We start from the raw sequence: 22921 nt of genomic DNA, 5'->3' as shown, positions 1-22921 counted from the left end.
TATTAAATAAAGAAATTAAAAGGTAGGGGACACGGACCCAAGATCTTTGGTCTTAGACATTAACCCCTTACCGCTTGGCCAACACATGCACACACATGGCTGTCTCTTTCGATTTCTCATGGGTGGTGGCCATAAGGATTTTCATTTTCTATTTTTCACTTGTTTTCTACATTAGGTCACTACTCATTTTCGTTTGCTCATGTTTTTTCCATTGGGTTTTGCTTCCTTTTAATCCAAAATTTTGTTTCTCTTGACTAATCTTTAAAATAAGACTATTTTATTACATCTTGTCTTCGGTGAGGGTGCCGATTTTTTTTAGGTCTACCTCATTCAATTATTATAGGTAAATGATATTTTATTAATAATAAATGACATTTTATTCAATATTAAATAAATTCGTACACATAAAATATGATAGAAAATGATATTTTTCTTAATAATAATTAATACGGGCATTGTTTTAAAATGTAAATGATACTTTCTCCGTCCATGAAAGAACTTTTTAGGAGGGAGTGACACGAGTTTTAAGAAAAAATATTGTTGAATGTATTGAGAGTGGATAAAAGGTAGTAGAGTGTATTGAGAGTGGTGAAAAATGTGTTATAATTAATATCGAGAGTTGTGAAAAGTGAAAAGTAAGAGAATTATAAGTGGTGGGTATAGTCCAAAAATAGGTAGGAAGTTCTTTTGTGGACGTCTCAAAAAGGAAAGATAGGAAGTTCTTTCGTGGACGGAGGGAGTATTTTTTATGAAAGCAAATGATACTTTTAATAATAAAAAATACTAATTTTTTAAATACAAATAATACTTCATTAATAAATTATTTTTATAAAAATAAATGATATTTTATAAATTAATGAATCTTTTAATAATAAAAAACTATACTTTGTCGGAATGGGCGGGAGAGGGGGCGTCGAGCTGAGTGGGGTGCGAGGACGGGTTTGATCCGACCGTATGTAGAGAATTTGTTATTTTATATTTCATCCGTCCCATTTCAAATGTCTTGTTTTTTTGGGGATTGTTCCATCTCAAATGTCTTGTTTCTTTTATGAAAAAAATTATCTTAAAAAGTGAAAATTTTCAGAGTTTATATCACCTTTTCAACTATATACCATATCACTTAATAATTTAATTAGTATTATTTTAAATAATCATATTAAAAAGAAACAAAACGCTTGAAGTGTGACGGATGGAGTAATAGGTATAGATTATAACTTATAACAATATTTTATTTTAGTTACAACAATAGGGATGGTTTCGATATGTGATGTTTTGTTTGTGCGTGTCGTTGCCACTAAATGAAGATGCTACGAAATTAGAAAGAGCAGAAGTTGACTTGACGAAATGGCCGTTTGCTGTGTATATGGGCCACAGTAGCAAGAAATTTCTCAGAAGATATTTCTACACACAACGCCGACGTCCCTATCAATCCAATCTCCCACTTTCTTCTTTGACTCACACAAAAATCTGGTGAAAAAACTCACCTTAATTTCTCCTTGGATCGATGCTTCCTTTTCCTCTATTTCTTGGTGAATTTCCAATGATAAAAGAAGTGAGCTAGCTAGGTTAATTTGGTGGAAGATGAAGATGAAGATGAAGATGAAGATGAAGATGATGATCCTCACTCATCTCTTGATGATTTTGGTGTATGGCTTACGTGGATCATCATCATCGTCATGCCCTCTCAATCTGGACTACGTGGCAACAATCCCATGGGACACCTCTGCTTGCAGAAGCTCTTCCTCTTTGGCTTCGACCAACTGCTGCCAGACGCTGACGAGCCTCTACGGCGTCGGCTTCGCGCAGCACCTGCGCAACACCTCCCTCTTCCGGGTGCCGGATCTCGAGACGGCGGCGTCTTGCCTCTCGGGCTTCCAAGCCGAGCTCGCCCGCCTCGGCCTGCGCCCGGGCCTCGCCGAGGCGTGCCTCGGCCCGCCCCACCGCTTCGTCAACACGACCGACGTCTGCGCCGGGGTGCGGACGAGGCGGGATTATTGGGCGGCGCTGCTGGGGGGCGGCGGCGGAGCCGCCCCGCTCGACCGGGATTGCAGGGGCGACCTCTCCGACCTCGCCGCCTGCGACGCCTGCGTCGTGGCGGGTTTTCGGGCTCAGTCTCGGCTGCTGGCTCTCGACGGCAACATCTCGCGCTCCACGGGGTGCTTCCACTACACCATTCTGTATGCCGCCGGAGTCGTCAACGAGCTGGGCCCTCGTAGCGCCGGCGCGCTCTCTTGTATCTTCGGGTTGCCTCTCATCGGAGGCGGGGGCGGAGGCGGAGGAGGAGGAGGAGATCGGAGCCTCGTCCTCGCCTCCGTGGGAGCTGGCTTTTCCGCGGTGGTGGCCGCTTGCGTCGTCGGTTTCTTGCTAAGAGGGAAGAAGCATGCGGCGGCCTCCGAGTCGGAGCCCTACGACGCCGACTCCGAGGATGATCATGAGCATGATCGGCCATTGCTCAATTGGAGGCCCAAGGCAGACACCCTGTGGTACGAGGTTCGGACTTGTTTTTTCTTTAAACAGGACATATAATAGCTTTCCTCCCATGCTGACTTGAATCTTAATTTAATATTCCATTTGTTCCATTAGAATAGGCTCATTTTTTATTTTAAATAAAAAAAATGTATTTAAAATATTTGGTGTGGACCACATTACTTTTTTCTTCAAAAGTAAATTTCTTGATCTTCGTGGCCAAAAAAATTGAGCCTATTCTAGTGGAGCAGAGATAATAGTTAGATGGAAAGTGTCTTAATAACTAAACTCAGGGGCGTACGCAAAATAAATCTTTGATGTTTCCTCCGTCTCATAAAAACATGAACAATTGGAAGTGGCATGTGTCTTAAGAAATATTAATTGAGGGTTATTGTGATTGGAAAATGAGTCATACTTTAAGAAATGACAAATTGTTCATGTTTTTTGTGAGACGGAGGGCATAGGGTTTTTCTAAAAATTTCTTAAGATTCAGTTTTATTGGGTAAGCTTAACTAAGGCATGCTTTGTTGTCAGGTTGAGGATATTGAAAGAGTGACTGATAACTTCTCATCCAAGAATCTGATTGGGAGAGGCCAATTTGGAGCTGTGTATAAAGGGAAACTAGCAGATGGGAGCTTGATCGCTGTGAAGAAAGTGATAGATACGGAATTTGAAGGCGGCGACGCCGAGTTCTTGAGCGAGGTGGAAATTATCAGCAGTTTGCGCCACAGGAATCTGGTCCCACTCCGAGGTTGCTGCGTCGACGGCGGCCAGAAATACCTCGTATACGATTACATGCCAAACGGGAATTTAGGTGAGCATGAAATGACTAAAACCCCCGACCTATTAGTGAGAGGGAAACGTCTTGCTAATTGAGTTGTATTTAATGACAAGTTAGCATGAATTTTAAAAACAATAGGATGTATAATGATATTTCTTTTGGTGTTCGCGAAAAGTGTATCACTTTACTTTCTGAAAAAGACGCTCGTACATAATGGTTTTTGAAAAAAAAAAAATCGTTATGTGTGATGTGTTATGTATATGTGATTTTCTCGTAGTGATATATGTTGATCAATTTTGTTACTGCAGGCGAGCATTTATTCCTAAAGCCGAGGGAGGGAAAGAGGGTGATGAGTTGGGCAGAGAGGAAGAGTGTGATCTTAGATGTGGCCAACGCCTTGTTGTATCTTCACCGCGGCGTGAAGCCTCCGGTCTACCACCGCGACATCAAGCCCACCAACATACTCCTCGACTCGCGCATGAGGGCGAGGGTGGCCGATTTTGGGCTGGCCCGACGGGGAGGGAAGGAAGGCGCGTCCCATCTCACGACGCGGATAGCCGGGACGCACGGCTACTTGGCTCCCGAGTACGCCTTGTACGGCCAGCTCACGGAGAAGAGCGATGTCTACAGTTTCGGGATAGTGGTTCTCGAGATCATGTGTGGGAGGAAGGGCCTCGATTTCTCGTCCTCGTCGTCGGCGTTTTTGATAACGGATTGGGCGTGGCCACTTGTGAAAGGTGGGAGGATGGAGCAAGTTTTGGATCCTTACCTTTTGAGTGGAGGCTATCCACGGATGATAATGGAGAGGTTTTTGATTGTTGGGATCCTTTGTGCTCATTTGATGGTGGCGTTTAGGCCTACCATTTTGGATGCACTCAAAATGTTGGAAGGTGACGTTGAGCTGCCTACCGTTCCGGACAGACCGTCGTTTATTCATTTAGGGGGTAATTATGTGTTCAACTAAAATAGCATTAATTTGGCATTTTAACTAGTTATGATGACATTAATTTGCCGTGTGAAAAATCAGAAACAATTGAACATTTGTGTATTAATGACAAAATTTTGTTCAAGTGAGGAACCAAAATTGAGAGAACTAGAATTGTATAAATTTAGAATTGAGTGAAAATTTATGTATTTGATTTCAATTACCCCTTTCTTTTTTAATTGGGATGGTCAACTTATAATGTTGAAAGATAGTGTTTTGCACGTTTTGAAGGATAGTGTTTTTGGGAGATGGCATAACAAGTAAACATGTATATACATAACTTGTACACACAACATTTCTTTTCTTTTTTGTGGTTAAACAAATAATTTAAACACGAGTATTAGCACGAGAAATGCACATTAATTGCCATGTTGAATTCGGACTATAAGCACAATAGATCTCTCTTTCTCTCATTTCTCACTCTTCTTTCTTTCTTTCTTTCCTTCCGTTTTTACATTTTCCTTTTGAACTTTTTTAACTCATACACATCTAACACCCAACCCCAATCCAATAATTTTTTTTTTGATAAATTATATAAGTAAATAAGAAATTTTAAAGATTGCGCGACAGAGGGCTCGAACCCAAGAACTCAGCATTAACCTCCTGTCGCTAGGCCAACACACGCACACAACTGTTTTTATTTTTTGCATGTCAGTAGAAGTGCCCAATACTTGACAGGATACAAGTCAAGAAATACTCCCTTCGTGCCAGCTAAGTTGATCAATTTCTTTTCGACATAAAATTAAAAAAAAAAAATAATGTTTTAAGTATGCTTGATTATGAAGAAATCAATCAATTTAATTGGAACGACTCAAAAATGAATATTGATCAAGTTAATTGAGACGGAGACGGAGAGATTACTTAATACCCAAAATCCAAATAGACAACCCAACTTGAAGGACATACTTCCACCAGCTAAAAATAAAATATTTTTGAAGAATACTTTTATCTGATTTACCTTTAAATTAAATACTCAAACAACATGAAACATCATTTCTTTAATAATAATAATATTTACCTACTCTTTTGTTGGGATTGATATAGAAAAGATGCCTCAGAATGGGTCCTAATAAAGCGGTTGAAGGTGGCATTTGGATCTCTGGTGTGGGTAATTATCTCATTTGTTTCCCATTTCAACACAATCTCTTCTCTCTCTCTCCCTCTTTCTCTCTTCTCTCTCTCCCTCTCTCTCTCTCTCTCCCTCGATTTTTCTCCCTGCAGATGGGAGATTCTTCAAAGTCGCAAACATCAAACTGGTATAGCATTCTTGGAATTTCAAAATCAGCATCCCTCTCAGAGATTTGTAAAGCATACAAATCTCTGGTGATGAAATGGCATCCTGACAGAAATCCCTCCAACAAAACTGAAGCTCAAGCCAAATTTTGTTCCATCAATGAAGCCTACAGGGTAAGCATATCTCCATGCACGCCACCATTTTTTTGGTTTTGCACATCCTACTTTAGAATCGGCACGTAAATACACCAACTTTAACGACCGTATGTAATTCGATCACAATTGAGATTAACTGAAGGAGTTTTTTCAGGCCCTTAGCCTGAAGAAAAGAGAGGAGGCGATCCTCAAGAACAGAGGGGAAGATGGCGAACGCAAGCCAAAACACAAGAAGAAGAAGTCACACGATTACGACAAAGGCATCGAATTCCACATCTCCGGTCCAACGCTCCTCTCGCGCACAACGAGCCGTACGAGTCCGCTAACCAGCCCCACAATAAGAAATGCACCTCCCCCTGCTCCTCCTCCGCCTTTCTCCAAAGTAGCAAGCCGAAGATGCAGCACTCCCATCTTCTTCTCACAGTCTGCGGCTCGTGTAAAGCCGCCCCCCGTTGAGAAGAAGATAGAATGCACCCTCGAGGAGCTGTGCCTCGGATGTGTCAAAAAGATCAAGATCACAAGAGATGCCATCTCAACTTCAGGGTACCATACGATTTTCTTCTCCATCTTTCATTTCTTCACAAATTCATCAGTAATTCATCAAGATTGTGACCACAGGTTAATAGTGGAAGAGGAAGAGATACTAACAATCCAAGTGCAGCCGGGGTGGAAGAAGGGCACGAAGATCACCTTCGAAGGGAAGGGCGATGAGAAGCCGGGGACCCTCCCGGCCGACTTGATATTCTCCGTTGACGAGAAAAAGCATCCATTGTTCCAGCGATATAGCGATGATCTGGAACTCGGGGTCGAGGTCCCTCTTGTTCAGGCTCTCACGGGATGCAGCATTCAAATCCCTCTCTTAGGAGGAGGGCAGATGATGGTGTCCATTGATGATATCATATATCCCGGATACGAGAAGATCGTACCTGGACAAGGCATGCCTATCTCCAGACAAGGTGATAGAGGAGACCTCAGGCTCAAGTTCTTGGTCGAGTTTCCAGCTGAACTCAGCAGCGATCAACGGCTGCAGATAGTTAGCATTTTGGAAGAATGTTCCTCATCCTTGGACTAATTTATTTGCAGTTTTCCCCTATAAAAGGATACCTTGAATCAAGAGAGATAGATAAGTAGAGACTGAGTCATGTATACCGGCTCTTTTAGTTTCAAGCGATAGGTATTGTGTAATGATGTACATTTTCTAATATCAAATTCATTAAAGATGGAAAATATGCATTTCCCAAACATCTTCAAGAAAGTGGCTTGATATAAGTCTCATAGGAGGGCTTCAGGGGTCCAATTTATGATATTTTTAATAAATATTAATATATATAATGTTTATACTGAAATTATAATAATTTTTTAATATACATACATGATTATCACACATCCTAATAACTTGCATGTTTAAAATTAAAAATATAATCATACCGTAATGGACAGAATTCATATCCAAGAAACAGTAAAAAAATTACGAAATGAGATGGGACTTTGGGATATCCCTCACTTATTATACAACAAAGTAAAAAGTGAAGTAACACGGATAAAATTAATCAATCTAACCTAATATGCAAAGTAAGCACATCCTTGGACAAATTTTCAGGTTGAAAAAGGAAGCATGCAATAACTAAACTAGGCTTTCAATGGTGGTAATTGATCCTTAAGGAAGGGAACCTCAACTAGAGTGCCAACAACACCGTCTCCAACTGTTACAGAGTCCCCTTCCGAAGCCGCCCTCCTCTTAATATATCCTAGTCCAAAAGGGCCAGACGCTTCTGTACCAGCCGTATAGCTTGTCAATTTGCCCACCTGTTTACCACAACTTCATGAAGGACTCGCTTGGTACGCAGTATGAGATAAGATGTGTGTGTTTAATTGAGAAGTTTTTTACTATATAACATATCTATATAATGTTAGGTAGAATGTATTAAAATATTTGTAATACATAATCCATTGGTTGGTAGGCTGTAGGTGGTATACACAAATTTGTAAATATTTTCAAGGTTTTGGCTTATAAAGGGCCATGTACTTTGTATTAAACAAGATAATAGGGTGTCATAGGTATATTATACATCCTACTCACCCATACCAAATGAGCCCTAAGGTTAATAAGCTGTAGGCAACAACTCAAACTTACGCACGCACCAGATATCCTATCCTCAATGTCTGTAGATGTTTGCACAAAACTATGCAGGTGTTCGCGCATGCTCAATGGCTTTTTTTCAATCAAGACTCACAAGAAGCTATTTAGGTAGTCAAAACAACTTCCATTATATTCAGAGAATACTGCATTACCTTCTTCCCATCTACAGTAATGATGCTGCCTGGTGCCACTTGAGATGATAAACGAATCCCCCAAAACCTCTGCTTGATTCCATCATAAGTAACAAGTCTTGCGATGGTCTCTTGTCCTTTATAACATCCTGCAAAAGAATTTAGCTTCAAATAACCGTGCCTCTATCTTTCATACACACAGAAATGTTTCTGTAGGAAACCTTTATTCAAAGAAACAGCCCTCCAGAGACCAGCCTCTAAAACATTAAATTCCTCAGTGAGTTCTTTCCCAGGAGCTGGTCTTCCTGCAGATGTCTAACAAGGTCAATGGCTCGATAAGGGTGAAAGGTCAATGTACCACAAAAGGAATATTTTTTCATAGCAGCAATTGAGAAAAGACAACGACCTTGAAGAATCCTCAATGTCTCCCATGCATCAGGGCTCATAGGAACTGCCCCTTGACCTGTAAGAGCCTTCCGGACTGATCCTGCAGCAGCAGGAGACATCATAAATGTGAAGCCTTCCACTGAAATGGTACTACCTACTGCCACAGTGACGGCCATCCCGTCAACCTGCATATGAAACGAAGTTCACAAACATTTTTGTGAAATGAAAAACAACATACAAAGAATGAGATAGCTTGAGGCAGAAGTGTATAGTTAATGACTACAAAGGGTAGCAGTTATCACATCATCTGAGATGGGCCTCATAGACAATAAATTTATAAGGCACCAAAGGAGAATATAAGAACCACGGTGGAACATATAGATAGGTACCACAGATGCCCTTGAAAAAGTTATAGAATCTGTTTATCTATAAAGAGCAAAAATATAGGAGTATTGTTTTAGCAAACAATAACTAGAAACTAACCAAGAAGAATACACCAAGTTCAAGGTAGTAACAAAGGTTCAGAAGTCTACAAAAACATCACACAACTGTGTAAAGCAACCACTCCCTCCATCCACGAAATATCTTCCTCGGTCAAGTGGACACGAGTTTTAATAAAGGTTAGTTGTGCATTTGGTGAGTGGAGAAGGGGTCCCACAAATTAGATAAAGTAGTGATAGTTAGTGGGTTTATGTGGGTCCATTAATGACAATACATGTAAATATGTAGGAATTTAAGGTGATAGTTGGTAAAATTATGTCCAAAAAATGAATAGGAACACGTTTGGTGGACAGACGAAAATGGAAATTTAGGAAGATGTTTCATGGACAGAGGGAGTATTATCTAACACGATCGCAAGAAATGATATATCCCCATTAGCTTCAATATTGCAATTAGGAAATAAACATGACAGTACTTCAAAATCCACAGAATGAAAACTTACACTGTAATGCTTATGAGAGCCATATGCTTTTCCAGTAAGATCTCCTAGATTCAATGCGTCCATTATCTGTCCCCACATCACATATTGGACAGCAAAGACGTAAGAAGAAAGGAAAATAATTATGAAGTGTAAAATCTCAACCATCCTCAATGTACCAATAAAACATACTTTGCTGCTTTTAGGTCCCAATAATGCACACATGCTGGTCTGTTTAGTAATATCTTGAATTTCCACCTTGTCAGAGAAAAATATGTATCTGTCAAAGAAAGATATTTAATTTATTAGGAAAGATTTTATTGATGTGCTCATAATGTCATTAGATAAATTTTAAGTGGAAGGATATAACCATATAAATGTTATAACTGTTTTTATATGTTATAAATATTCAGCAGACTTGAGCTGTTGATTTGTTTTATTCAGAAATTATTTTATTTGTATTTTCATAATGTCATTAATAGGATATAACTTTATAAGTGGTACAACTGTTTGTATATCTATTATTTGCTAAAAGGCAGCATTAACCCATTCTTAACTGTTAAATTAAATGGGGTTTTTTAACACAATTGATCATATACTATTATGGAGTATGGACTATTTTCAGTTGAGGACATTCTATATAGCTTAAGTACCACTCAATAAAATTCAATAAATCAGATTAACACAATTCTCTAATCCAAAGAAATGGTTTTCTATAAGATGCCATGCCATTTCCAAATACTGGAAGTAGTATAACGGTTGGTTCCAACAAGGAGCTCTTAACGAGGAGAAGCTTTGCAAATATCAATGAGAATATGCTGCAATTATAAGCTCGATAGTCAATACTAAACTAAATTTGAGCAAAGGGAACAAAATTTGGTTTCCTTTGTAGACAGTCGGCAAGGCAGGGTGAACAAAAGCTACTGTTGGTAAGCCAAAATGGGCTAAAAACAGAACGAAATAAATGAATATGCAGTAAATGCAAACCATAGGGAAACATCTAAAAGCATACTTCTTCAGCATTTCAGTTATGCTTCCACAAGTCACTGGAGAGACAACCAGAATAACTGCATTGTTCTGTTGATGTAACATGCAGATAAACACTAATCAAACTTGGAAGAGTTTCATAGAAAATCACTGGAAGTATGTGCAAATGAAATTGGGATTACCATGACCCATGCATGTGAAATATCAATAGTCCGAGCTGTTGGTGTCACAAAAACTGTGTCACATCCCTACAAAATTCACTCGACATTCAACACCAAAAGAGTGGCTTATCTTAAGAAGTAGAGAAAAGAGTAAAATATGCAGATCAACTACCTGGCCTTCACCAAGACATTCAAAGTTTGCAGTGGTTTGATTGTGAAGAAACTGAATACGATCTTCCCCACTGACTTTACCAGAAGTCAACAGTCAAGGATGAAAAGAATAACCATTATATGCAAACTAGTCTAAAGTATAATCCTATTAAATGATTCTACTTAGAATAATATATATAAAACTCCAGAATCTATTCTAGTTAAGATTGACTAATTGTTGTATTAGCAGAAGAATAATAAGTTGCAATATCATCAAGAATAGTTCAAATCATATATTTAGGTCTAGGACCTAGTTTCAGCTTTAAGCAGCTTTACAATAAATCTAATCACTTCATTTTGATTATACAACTGCATCGAAGAGACTGAAGGTGTTTTCGAGGCGCAGGGGTCGAGCAACGGAGGCGATCGAATCTTAGTTATTTTTATTATTTTTGTTTATTTCTTAACTTACTTTGCTGGCTTTATGTGTTCTCATGGGCTCGTTAGGGTTAGCAGTTTTAATAAGAATTTTCAATGCTTGGTTAGGTTTATGTTTTTGTGGATTATATCTGCTGCTTAGGCTGTGTGCAGAGCTTTCAACGTTGCGACCCTTGTTTGGGTGTTCATGCATTTAACTCGGTGAATTATCGTTTCCTTAAAAAGTTAATATACTATCTTTTGGAGCTAGAGACATATTAGAAATTAATATATAGTAGAAAACAAAATATATAATTTGTGGATGGTCTATAGGCCACGTAAGCGGAAGGGCAAGAATGTGCCTATTATAAAAATTCAATGGTCCAATGAGAAATTGACATTAAGGGCTAACTTTCTATCCACAAGATAGTTGAGGGAGATACGACTCAAACCAAAGACTATTTTACCTAGCTCTCCATATATGGTATTTGTAATTATATCATTTAATAACTTGAGTTTATAGACAATGCAAAACTAGTATTTTGTGAATAGTATTATGTATTATACAACATTATGAGTTAAAGAATATCACCAGAGAAAACATACAGCATCCCAAAGATTGATGATCAAAATGAAACAATGTTGAAAAGCATGTTACCTCTTATTCGACCATACTCTGAAAGATCCACAACCTAGCCATCCATTATTTATTAATCAAGAAAATAAGATGATTAGAGAAACGCATTTGGCATAATATTCAGCAGGTTCAGCAAAATAATGAAAGATTACAAACAAAATTACAAATCAGTTGAATTCTAGAGATGGAAGCTTTAGGAGATAGCAAAAAGAATTTATGTCATTTAGCAGGCATCTAGGATATCAAACTAAATAAGTTAAAGGTAATAAGAGAGGTGAAAGTAGATCAGGGGAATGTTGTAGATGAGATTAATTCTCCTAAAGGCAGTAGTACATGTGAACGTCAAAATGTACATATATCATGGGCCACGGCCCTACTTTTATTCAGATGTCTCAAACACTAGGGTACAATCAGAGGCTAATAGTTATTGAAGGGGGAAGTGCGAAGTGTTTGTGAGCCCACATACAGAGCACAAGGTATGAGGAGTAGGCACCTGCCTTTTAGTGAGGAGCAAAACTAAGGCAAAAAAAATGAAAATTTATATAATAAATACAATAAGATTCATAACATAAAACATACATAAAATTATGTTTAATCCATTATTGGAACCAAAAAAAGAAACAAGCTTAAGAGATCAAATGCATCAATGAGTAGCAAACATAAAGTTAGAGATGTTTAATTCTACAACTAAAAGAAAATTGTTTAAGAGCTGTAAAACCATATCCATGGAGCTCTTTGACATACTAGATAACTTAAAACCTTCTAAACTATGTATCATTAGATGACTACTCCTCATCAATAAGCTCAACGCCTTGAGCATCTTCTTAATGAAATTCTTAAATATCAAGATTGTCCACTTTAATCTGCTCTTCAGCCTTTTCTTTTATACCACTCTCTCCATGTCTAAGTGGTCGAGGAATACTCTTATTTATTAGCCGAATTTAAAATGTAAGCAAAAGAAGATAACCTAGGACGAGCCTCACTGGACCACATATTTTTTGCGGCTTAAGCATTCTGTATCAAATTCATTATAATTCTTCTACTTGCTTACATAAGTCAAAATAAAACAGTTCTTCCTGGAAAATTTAGGAGCATTTGGACAAAATACTTCATCTACTCATGATATTTCAAATGGCTAGTACTTAAGGTATTATTTTAACATGAACAACGATATAAATAATTTGAATCTATAAACATACCACTGCACCATTTACAAATGCATCCAGTGCCTCATCTGCACTGGCGTATGTATCTGTTGTTCCATCTTCTTCAGGAAAAGTCACTGTCTCCTAAAAAATGACTAACAATCAAATAGTTCTCTGAGCAAGGAGATAGAAATAGCATTAAGAAAACAACGTCTCATGCAAACTTCAGCATAACATAGTCAACTGCTATTACAAAGCAAAAATAGTAACATATAATACTTCTTTCATTTTCCAAATTCAAGAATCACAATTCAGAAAACACGGATAACACTTACGGATAGGAGCCAGCCTAATTCTATTTTCAGGCGCAGCTCATTTGTATCTCGGAGTTCATCAATCAGACATAACTCAGTCAATTGCTAAGTGATGGCAACATTGAGAAGAATAATTGATGGATATCATTTCCGTCTGCCCGAAACTCATTCAGTATATTACCTATTAGGGGTAATTGCACCTAAATACATGAACTTCCTTCCGATTACAGTTTTGCACATGAACTAAAAATTCTGCCTCCAAATACACCAACTTTCAATTGTTCTGATTTTTCACACGGTTCTAAATTTCCGGCGAATTAATATCATCGTGACTAGCCGAAGTGGCAAATTAGTGTCATCGTGCCTAGGGGAAATCACGCTCTATTGGACAAAATCACATAATTAGGGGAAAGCACGCCTCAACAAGCTCATTTCAAAGACAAATTCTCAGCTAATTTGATTGAACAGTGTCAGATATAAGCACACCATTAGAAATTTTAGTAACTGCAGTGATAATTCGAAGAGAAGAAGTACCAGCGGGTCGAGGTCGATGGGAGGAGGGGAGAGGTCGAAAGGGAGCGCCGCCGGTGACAGCGAGAACCGCTCCTTGCTCTTCTTCTGACGACAGCAAAACGCATGGGTTTGGGGATGGTGAGACGGCGGCGCGTGGAAGGATTGCCGCACCGAGCAGAAGCATGAAATGGAAGTGAAGTGGGATAACATATCCGTCTGCTTCCGACCAACGGAGTTTGATCAGAATTTGAATTTTGTGTGTCCAATTAAATTTGCAGACCTTTGTTAAATTAACTCAAATTACAAATCGTTATTTTTAACAAAATGACAATTTAAATAGGCTTCTCTTTCAATTAATCGTTTTCTTATTTATTTAAGTAATAGGTTGTATTTTTTATTTGAATGTTTCAATTCAAGAAATCACTTTTTAAAATGAAAAATAAATTATATAACAAATGTTTTTGAATAGCTTATTATTTATATAAAATTTCGTTGTGATACACACATAATTATCTATTCTTTCACTTGAAAAATAATCTCCTATATTTTAGATAAATGTATATCATAAAAAAGTTAGTACTATATTTCTGTTATTTTATTATTAATTATTCGTTTATTAATATCCATATTAATATAAACCCACGCAAGCACATTGTGGTTCCCATAAACTAATTAAATATATAAAAAAAAATATTCAATTTATTTTTGTAATAAAAACTAAATTTAATTATTATACTTCCTCCATCCCAAACGAAATGTCCTGTTTTCCTTTTTGGGTTGTCCCAAACGAAATGTCTTGTTTCCTTTTTTGGCAATACACTCTCTCTCTATACTTAATATTTAAATAATTTCCACCAACCCACTTTATCTACTTTATACACATTTCTTAATCTCCGTGCCGAAAAGAAATGAGACATTTCGTTTGGGACGGAGGGAGTATATATTGTCTACATTGCATTCCCTCTGTCTCTCAAATAATTTCCTATCTATTTTGGGACACTACCCCCACCACTAACAATACCTCATTTATTCTTACTTTTCATATTTTCACCACCTTCAATACTAATTATAACACATTTTCAACATTTTCCACCATTTTCAATATACTCGACAACTTTGTCTTAACCCGTGACCCTCCCTCCTATGAAGTTATTTGAGAGACGGAAGGAGCATCTATTTTTTCTGATGATTTTTTATTTTTTATTGATTTAAAAAAAATTACAAAAATAAATAAATAAATACAATGTGAAAAATACAAAGAAATAATTAAATATTTTTATTTTATTTTAAAAAATAATTAAATGAATCAATTTTTTTTCCTATTTAACTAGTTTGTGGGCAGTCACAATGTAGCTGTTTAATACTCCATCTGTCCCAATAGTAGTGTCTCATAGTTTTTGGACACAAAAATGAATAAATATGTAAAAAGTAGATAAAATGGATTGATATAAATTATTTAAATATTAGGTATAGAGAGAGAGAGCATATTGCCAAAAAGAAAAGGGCTAATAGCCGCTAAATCCTATAACTATTTTGGTTTTCGCGCTTTGCATTGTTTTCAGAAAATCTGCCTCAGTATATCACAACTAATCCTCTTGTCGCGATTTGCATCATGCGAAGTTTTTTGGCAAAATTGAAGCTGACTTGGCAGCCGGACTAATCTACGTAGCATAGAATTCCGATAGACAACGCGGCGTCGTTTTGCCTCACGTTTATTTGATTTTATTACTATCAAAACGTCGTCGTTTTTGGTCTTTTTAGAATTTACATCCCTAATCTTATAACTAGGGTTCCGTTGGATTGAACCTCACCATCGCCGGAGCTTTCTCAAAGGAAGATGAGGACGTCGGCGTGCGTCCGACGGATCAGAAACAGCAAGCATCACCTGATTTAAGAGGAAGGCAACGACGGGTTCGATTTCGTAAATGAGAGGAAGGCTCTTTTCCCCTCTTCTCCAATTGATTGTGAGAGAGAGGCGACTTGAGAGAGAGGGAGAAGAAGCCACAACGGTGGCGCTGGCGACCCCTAAATTGGAAGAATTAGGGCTTGCTTCTCTGCCTTGGGCGTGGGTATTCGGAGAGGTCGTTGGGCAAGGATGTGGCACCGACATTCGTTGGAGGATAAGCCACAACGGTGGCGTCGGCGACCCCCTAAATTGGAAGAATTAGGGCTTGCCCCTCTGCCTTGAGCCGTTGAGCGTGGGTATTCAGAGAGGTCGTTGGGCAAGGATGTGGTGCCGACAGCTGTAGACGGCCGCCGGATTCGAGAGGCGGGCGACAGCAGCGGAACTCGCGAGAAAGAGGGAAGTGGGTCGTGCGTATTTGAGAAACGGTGTGAGTTGAGACTCAACAGGGGATTTGGAATTGAGAAGAGAGATTGATGGGTGGCAGTACAGCCTCGCCGACCCTCAGTAGCGGCGCCGCTGCCAAAATTTCAAGGGAGGTGGCGGAGCTTCTGAATTTTTACCGCGCCTGTGAAACGGCGTCGTTTTGTGCAATGCAAAACAACGTCGTTTAACTACACGTCATTAAAAAAAATTAACAGGTAATTGCCATGTAGATGATAATCAACCTTGTCAACAAATAAAATGCCACATAGATTAAGTTATGTTGCCGGAAAACTTCGCCGGATGCAAATCGCGACTGAAGGATTAGTTGTGATATACTGAGACAAATTTTCTGAAAACAATGCAAAACGCGAAAATCAAAATAGTTATAGGATTTAGAGGCCATTAACCCAAAAGAAAATGAGACATTTCTATTGAGATGTCCCAAAAAAGAAAGTGAGGCATTACTATTGGGACGAAAGGAGTATCACTCTAAACATAATACTCTTTCTAGTATATATTCTTTATCTTTTTAATACATTTCATGAAAATATATACATTCTTATTTTTGGATGCTATGTCACTGCAAATTCTTTATTTCTTATCGTTCTTTTATCAATTTATCCATAATTTTATCATATATTTCCATATTTTTTTCACTATCAAAATACTACAATAAAAATATGTATTTTTTAACCAAAATATACAACTTAATATATAAAATAGGTGTCGAAACTTGGTGTGCACCTATTTCTAGATGGGAGAGTATATTATACATCTAGGACTCGTTTGCTACATAGTATGGATAAGACTTGATATATTTAGCTGTGATATCTATTTATTTATTAGATATCAATATCATGTTTGACAAGATGTATAAACAAAATTACGTTAAAATTCGAATGATATAATAATACTCCTTTTGTCCCAGCTTTTAGTATACAACTTTTCTTTTATGGCCGTCCCACATTTTGGTATCCGTTTCTATTTTTAGTAAAAGTAGGTGGGGCCCTTACTCCACTTTAATTATTTTAACTCTCACATAAAATGTGAGACCCTTATTCCACTCACAATACATCGATCACTTTATTAAAACCCGTGTCGTTCTCATCTGGATACCAAAAATCGGGGCGGAGGGAGTAGATAACAAGCCATTAATTTATACTCCCTCCGTCCCATAAGCTTAGGCTTGTTTTCCTTTTTTGAATGTCCCATTTATATAGACTTGTTTCCATAAAAAATAATATTTTTTTACTCATTTACTATTATATCCCTATTTAATTCTTTAATTTACTCTCACTTTAATACATCATTAAATAATAAATATGGACATACTAGGAAATTTACTTATATATTTTCATTTCCAATGATTTTTCTTAATCTTTGTGAAAATTCCAATCAGCCTAAGCTTATGGGACGGAGGGAGTAAAAAATTTTAAGTTTTAAGCAAACAATATATTAAGGTATTATAGGTATTCATCCCACGCTTATCATGGATAACAAACGAGCCTTACTTTGTTATTCAATCTCAAAAGTAATCGATAAATTTGGGGAAACTAGTATACGCTCATTCGTGCGATGCACGACGGACATCGAAATTTAACGATAAATTTAAATAAATAATAAAAAATTTAAAATATAAACAAATAAAAAATATTTTAATAAAACATAATAATTCACATCAATTGCTCAATAAAATACTGAATTTAAAAATATAAATTTTGAATTTATAAAAAGTGTAATGATAATTATAGTTATTACTACTTATTATATAAATTTAAAAATTGTTCGATAATGAAAATTTGCATTATGCATATATTATTCATCATAATAAATAGTAATTTTATATATAAACATAAATAAAAAGTTATAGATTTTTAATAAAGAGAAAGCAAATAAAATATTTAAATTTTTCATAACTTATTCATTTTAAATTCATTTTTGATGATTTTTATACTATACTGCATATTGATTATTTTTTCATGATAAAATTTGATGACGTTTAAAAAATAATTATTCAATATAAAAAAGTAAAAAGAAAAAAATAGTTAAAATTTTGGTTGAAGAAGAGAGAGAAAAAAAGAGGAGAAAAACTCCTCTTTTATATATTATATAGATTATAGGTTTCATGAGAATGGTTCGTTGACTTGCTTATATTTATTTGTTTTTTCGACTATTTTTGTGTCTTGAGATTAAACACAATCACTCTCTTTAATTTCCAAATCGTGAACTATTTTCTTTTCAAAAAGTAATCATTTTGTCATTTTGTGGTCTTCTGAGCCAAAGCAAAAGGCAGGGGCAGTTTGGAAGGTAAAGAGCAAAACCAAACGCATACAATGCCACCGACTTTAAATCTGGTTTCCAGCTGTAGCCTAATCCCTCTCTCTCTCTCTCTCTCTCTCACACACACACACATAGTCCATACAAACGCCACTCACTCTCTCTCTCTCTCCTTCTCTCACATACACAATACAAATGCCAACGCAACTCCAACTCAAGTTTTTAACGTTCCTTCTTATCCCTAGGCAATTACTTCTTGCTCCTTTTTATCCATACAAATCAATATATATATATATAAAGCATAAGAGCACCCGCAACGCGGGTACTCGAGTGGCTCCTCGAGGAGTCACTGGGCGTCGAGGAGGGCGTTGCGGCGTGCCGCGTGGAGCTCCTCGAGGACTCCTCGAGTTATTGAGTATGCTCGAAGGGCGGAGGAGATGGCGCGTGCAATGCACGCGCCCAATTTAAAAAAAAAAAAAAAAGGAAAAATTCAAAAATTTGAATTTTATTCGAATATTATTTGAATTTAAATTTTTATGTATTTAAATTTTTATGTATTTTTTTTATGTTTTAAATAATTTTAAATTTTATGTTTAATCCAGTATTTAACTATTACAAAAATATGCAATTTAAATTATGCAATAAAATTTAAATGAAAAACATAAAATCAAAACTAATATTATCAAGTAGGCTATCAAGGAACCCCAATGCAGCACTACCTACTCAATAATACAAACACTATCAAGTAGGCTATCAAGGAACCCCCAATGCGGATGCTCTAAATACATACTTCCTCTCACCCACTCACTTTGCCTAGTTTTTTTCAACAATTATTAAAAAAAATATATAATATATATATATATATATATATATATATGAATCCATATTTATTATAGTGTAAATTAATTTATTACTCAAAAATGAAACAGACCAAATCGGATGACACAGCCCAAAAAGAAATTTAAGCTAAGTGAAATGGGACGGAGAGACCCTAAAAAAAAATATGGGACGGAGAGAGTATTACTTACTTTCTTCGTCTCACTTGACTTCTTTTTAGGTTGGCTCATTTAACTTAGTCTATCTATTTTTTGAGTAATAAATTTTTACTGTTAACAAATACGATCCATATATTTTTATATTGTAATCTTACTTTCTTAAATTATCATTCTAAAAAGAATTAGGTCAAACGATGTTAGACGGAACAAATAGTACTTCTAGCTACCTTATGCCAACTCAATTTTATTCCTTTTTAGAACAAAAACATGTTCCATCTCACAAAAGAATGCAAATATTTCAACCACATTTCATTAGATAATTACTTAATTGATATACATAAAGTAAACTAAAGGAATTAAGATTCACGAAGTCATTCATAATGTGATCTATTTTATTTAATAACATTCTTCTGATTAATCATCACTCAGGTTAGCTAATTGATTACTTTCTTAGCCAATTTATATGGTAAAATAATTTTACATTTTTATTTGAGACACGTGGGGTATTAACATTAATCAACACGTCGAAGGGGACTTTTCTATATTTTATTATTATTTATTACTAATATTTGGTAATGTTGACATTTTTATTGAAAGGTATTTATAAATTAAACAGAATTCACATATTTTGCTGCTGGTATTGCCATGAGTTTGATAAGATAACTCTCATTTTAAGCTCGTTTCTCTCCCTATATATATCTTAAAATTTCCAAAAAGCAATTTCGTCTGCAATCAACTTGAGAAAAATAAAAAAATAATAAAAAAAAGAATGGCATTTTTTCGGGATCACTCAATTTGAAGGATTAATTAAAATTAAATTAGATTAATTTTATCATATCTTGTTCGATTGCATTGGTACGGTTTATGATAATCTTTGAACAGTGCTACATAAAAATAATCTTGACTTATCTCCTATAATAAAATTAATCTTAAACCAATTCAATATTAGATAATTTCAGACTAATTTAATCTCGGCAACGGAATTGGAATTCGCAGATTGAGCATTCGAGGCTAGACGTTACCAGGCGAATTTATTTTAATTTTTATAAATAATAATATTGGAGTCAAACGGCTCCATATCCGACGTGGCACTCTGCACTACATAAAACCCCAATCTCTCTCACTCCACTCCACTCCACTCTCACCACAGCTCCAGCAATGGCCGCCTCCCTCCTCTCCCTGGCCGTCATCGCCCTCCTCTCCGCCGCCGCCGCCGCCACCAACATCACCGAGATCCTCTCCGCCTTCCCCGAGTACAGCGAGTTCAACGCCCTCCTCACCAAGACCAAGCTCGCCGACGAGATCAACAGCCGCGAGCCCGTCACCGTCTGCGCCCTCCCCAACGGCGCCCTCTCCGCCGTCACCGGCAAATACCCCCTCGCCGTCGTCAAGAACGTCCTCGCCCTCCACGTCCTCCTCGACTACTTCGACGGCCCCAAGCTCCACAAAATCTCCGACGGCTCCGTCCTCTCCACCACCCTCTACCAGACCACCGGCAACGCCGCCGCCCAGCTCGGCTTCGTCAACATCACCGACGTCAAGGGCGGCAAGGTCGCCTTCGGATCCGGCGTCCCCGGCTCCCCCCTCGACTCCACCTTCACCAAATCCGTCAAGCAGTTCCCCTACAACCTCTCCGTCATCGAGCTCAGCAAGGCCATCGCCCCCTCCGCCGTCCTCGCCGCCCCCGCCCCCTCCGCCAACCTCACCGCGCTCCTCGACAAGGCCGGCTGCAAGACCTTCGCCTCCCTCATCGTCTCCACCGGCGTCGCCAAGGTGTTCGCCTCCGCCGCCGACAAGGGTTTAACCATCTTCGCCCCCAACGACGAGGCGTTCAAGGCCGCCGACGCGCCGGATCTGAGCAAGCTCACCAACGCCGAGGTCGTCTCGCTCCTACAGTATCACGCCCTCGCCGCCTACTCCCCCGTCGGATCTCTCAAACAGGCGAAAGGAAGGATAGCCACGCTCGCCACCAACGGCGCCGGGAAATACGACCTCGGCGTGAAAACCGCCGGCGATTCCGTCACCCTCGACACCGGGGTCGACTCGTCGAGGATCGCCTCCACCGTGCTCGACGCCACGCCCCTCTGCATTTTCACCGTCGACAGTTTACTCCTCCCCGTCGAGCTCTTCGGGAAGGCACCGTCGCCGGCGCCGGGGCCAGCTCCGGAGACTTCGCCGTCGCCGTCTCCGGCGGAGGCCCCCACCCCGGCGTCCTCTCCGGAGCCCGCCGCCGCGCCTTCTCCGTTCAAGTCTCCTCCGGCGCCGCCGACGAACTCGCCTGACGGAGCTCCGTCGGAAGGTCCCACGGCGGACTCGCAGAGCAGCACCACCGACAATTCCGGCAGCTCCTTGGTAGCTCCGGCGGCGGCGTGGGTGAAGATGCTGCTCGCAGTGGCTACCGTTTTGATGTTGATGTCCTAAATCGTCATTTTCTTCCCAGGTTTGGTTAATTTATTTCTTTTTTACCTTTTTTTTGTGCATTTCTGGAGTTATTTTGTAGTCTTTTTGTATTTTATTTTATTTTTACCCTTTTTTCGTTCATTGTTGTGTTTATTTTAACATATTTTATGAGAGACTGAGACAGTGGAATTCGAGTATTAATCTTAACGGTCATTGGTTTGGATGATTCGAATGTGCTGTTCAGCATTACTATATTATTTCTACTAAAATTAGTGCCATTTTCCTTTGAAAAAAGTTAAATTGTGGTGTCGGTTGTAATGATGGAAGTGTGTTGGGCACGTGGGGTGAGAAAATCATGTCGGGACCACAGGTCAATTTAAAACTGCAATTAAGGTTTTTAGTTACAAATAAAACTACTTAAAGCAGAAAGTGGTTATATAGAACAACCTTTTGTTTTCATTGACCAACACCAAACTGTTTTGTCTAAAAACACATAATTTTTGCCCATAAAATTATGGTATAATCAGAAATTGTGCAGCGAAATTATCATACTACAATTACGAAAATGTGACCTTTAATGATGACTTTAAATTGCATTTGAACCCCTCAACTATGTATTTAGAGCATTCAACAACCACGGCTCGAATTATTTGATCTGGGCTCCCAACGGAAGAAATGTGGACATGATATTAATAATGCGGGCTCTATATTTCTTTATTAATATTTGATCGATTTTTTTTTTCAAATAATTGTGGCGAATATGGAATTTAGGTCACTCTCAAATGTGGCCCAGAATACAACTATACACTTTCTGCATCCACCCACTCATTTTGCTACCCACAACAACGTGGGTACGATCGGGTGTACTGTTCAATCGGATTGATCTGCATTCAAAATAGTGTTATTTATAAGGTTCGGGTTAGGATACGAGTTCGGATTAGAGTTTAAGTGATGGTGTAGCCCGATTGTACCCAAGATCATCTCTTTTTTGCTAGAGTGCTTAAAGAAACATGAAAATCTTGTGAATGCTAACTCCAAAATATTTTTAAGATGTTTTTCCTGATTTATATATACTCAGCAGAATATGGAGGTACTTATGGCAGAACGGGCCAATATGGTATTTTACAATAAAGTGATAGACGGAACTGCCATGAAACGACTTATTAGTCGATTAATAGATCACTTCGGAATGGCATATACATCACACATCTTGGATCAAGTAAAGGCTTTGGGTTTTCAACAAGCTACTGCTACATCCATTTCATTAGGAATTGATGATCTTTTAACAATACCCTCGAAGAGATGGCTAGTTCAAGATGCTGAACAACAAAGTTTTATTTGTTGTATAAAAATTGAATCTATAGTAATAAAAGTGAGAATATTATATTTGATGTATAA

General features: G+C 38.0%; 3 protein-coding genes across 4 annotated transcripts; 2 read left to right on the top strand and 1 right to left on the bottom strand.

Moving 5' to 3' along the window:
- The first annotated feature begins 1212 nt into the window (after positions 1 to 1212).
- On the top strand, positions 1213 to 4453 carry LOC131022070 (probable receptor-like protein kinase At1g11050). Its single transcript, XM_057951450.1, has 3 exons — positions 1213 to 2490; positions 3001 to 3280; positions 3556 to 4453. The coding sequence occupies exons 1-3, from the start codon at positions 1582 to 1584 to the stop codon at positions 4209 to 4211; spliced, it is 1845 nt and encodes a 614-aa protein (XP_057807433.1). The 5' UTR covers positions 1213 to 1581; the 3' UTR covers positions 4212 to 4453.
- A 772-nt stretch (positions 4454 to 5225) lies between these two features.
- On the bottom strand, positions 5226 to 13867 carry LOC131022071 (putative transferase At1g60990, chloroplastic). Of its 2 annotated transcripts, none has more exons than XM_057951452.1 (12): positions 13544 to 13837; positions 12750 to 12839; positions 11572 to 11605; positions 10519 to 10592; positions 10368 to 10433; positions 10211 to 10275; positions 9391 to 9478; positions 9223 to 9288; positions 8299 to 8464; positions 8114 to 8197; positions 7914 to 8041; positions 5226 to 6711 (listed from the first exon to the last, which is right to left on the bottom strand). In XM_057951452.1, the coding sequence occupies exons 1-12, from the start codon at positions 13730 to 13732 to the stop codon at positions 6679 to 6681; spliced, it is 1083 nt and encodes a 360-aa protein (XP_057807435.1). In that variant the 5' UTR covers positions 13733 to 13837; the 3' UTR covers positions 5226 to 6678. The 2 variants fall into 2 exon arrangements, with proteins under 2 accessions (XP_057807435.1, XP_057807434.1); XM_057951451.1 differs by lacking the exon at positions 5226 to 6711 and adding an exon at positions 7090 to 7427 and having other exon boundaries at positions 13544 to 13867.
- Positions 13868 to 20114: 6247 nt separating this feature from the next.
- Positions 20115 to 21749, top strand: LOC131022069 (fasciclin-like arabinogalactan protein 10). Its single transcript, XM_057951449.1, has one exon. The coding sequence runs from the start codon at positions 20282 to 20284 to the stop codon at positions 21542 to 21544; it is 1263 nt and encodes a 420-aa protein (XP_057807432.1). The 5' UTR covers positions 20115 to 20281; the 3' UTR covers positions 21545 to 21749.
- Positions 21750 to 22921: the final 1172 nt, after the last annotated feature.

This window comes from Salvia miltiorrhiza, chromosome 4 (genome assembly GCF_028751815.1).
Source record: "Salvia miltiorrhiza cultivar Shanhuang (shh) chromosome 4, IMPLAD_Smil_shh, whole genome shotgun sequence".
Classification (NCBI taxonomy): Eukaryota; Viridiplantae; Streptophyta; class Magnoliopsida; order Lamiales; family Lamiaceae; genus Salvia; species Salvia miltiorrhiza.
This window is presented reverse-complemented; position numbering and strand designations above follow the sequence as displayed.

What these genes read in the sequence shown, in the direction of transcription:
- LOC131022070 (XM_057951450.1), top strand. Translation starts at nt 1,582, where the DNA reads ATGAAGATGAAGATGAAGATGAAGATGAAGATGATGATCCTCACTCAT. An exon ending in CAGACACCCTGTGGTACGAG is followed by an intron (nt 2,491 to 3,000) that starts GTTCGGACTTGT and finishes CTTTGTTGTCAG; the next exon opens with GTTGAGGATATTGAAAGAGT. An exon ending in CATGCCAAACGGGAATTTAG is followed by an intron (nt 3,281 to 3,555) that starts GTGAGCATGAAA and finishes TTGTTACTGCAG; the next exon opens with GCGAGCATTTATTCCTAAAG.
- LOC131022071 (XM_057951451.1), bottom strand. Translation starts at nt 13,732, where the DNA reads ATGTTATCCCACTTCACTTCCATTTCATGCTTCTGCTCGGTGCGGCAA. An exon ending in CCATCGACCTCGACCCGCTG is followed by an intron (nt 12,840 to 13,543) that starts GTACTTCTTCTC and finishes GTCATTTTTTAG; the next exon opens with GAGACAGTGACTTTTCCTGA. An exon ending in CATTTGTAAATGGTGCAGTG is followed by an intron (nt 11,606 to 12,749) that starts GTATGTTTATAG and finishes ATGGATGGCTAG; the next exon opens with GTTGTGGATCTTTCAGAGTA.
- LOC131022069 (XM_057951449.1), top strand. Translation starts at nt 20,282, where the DNA reads ATGGCCGCCTCCCTCCTCTCCCTGGCCGTCATCGCCCTCCTCTCCGCC.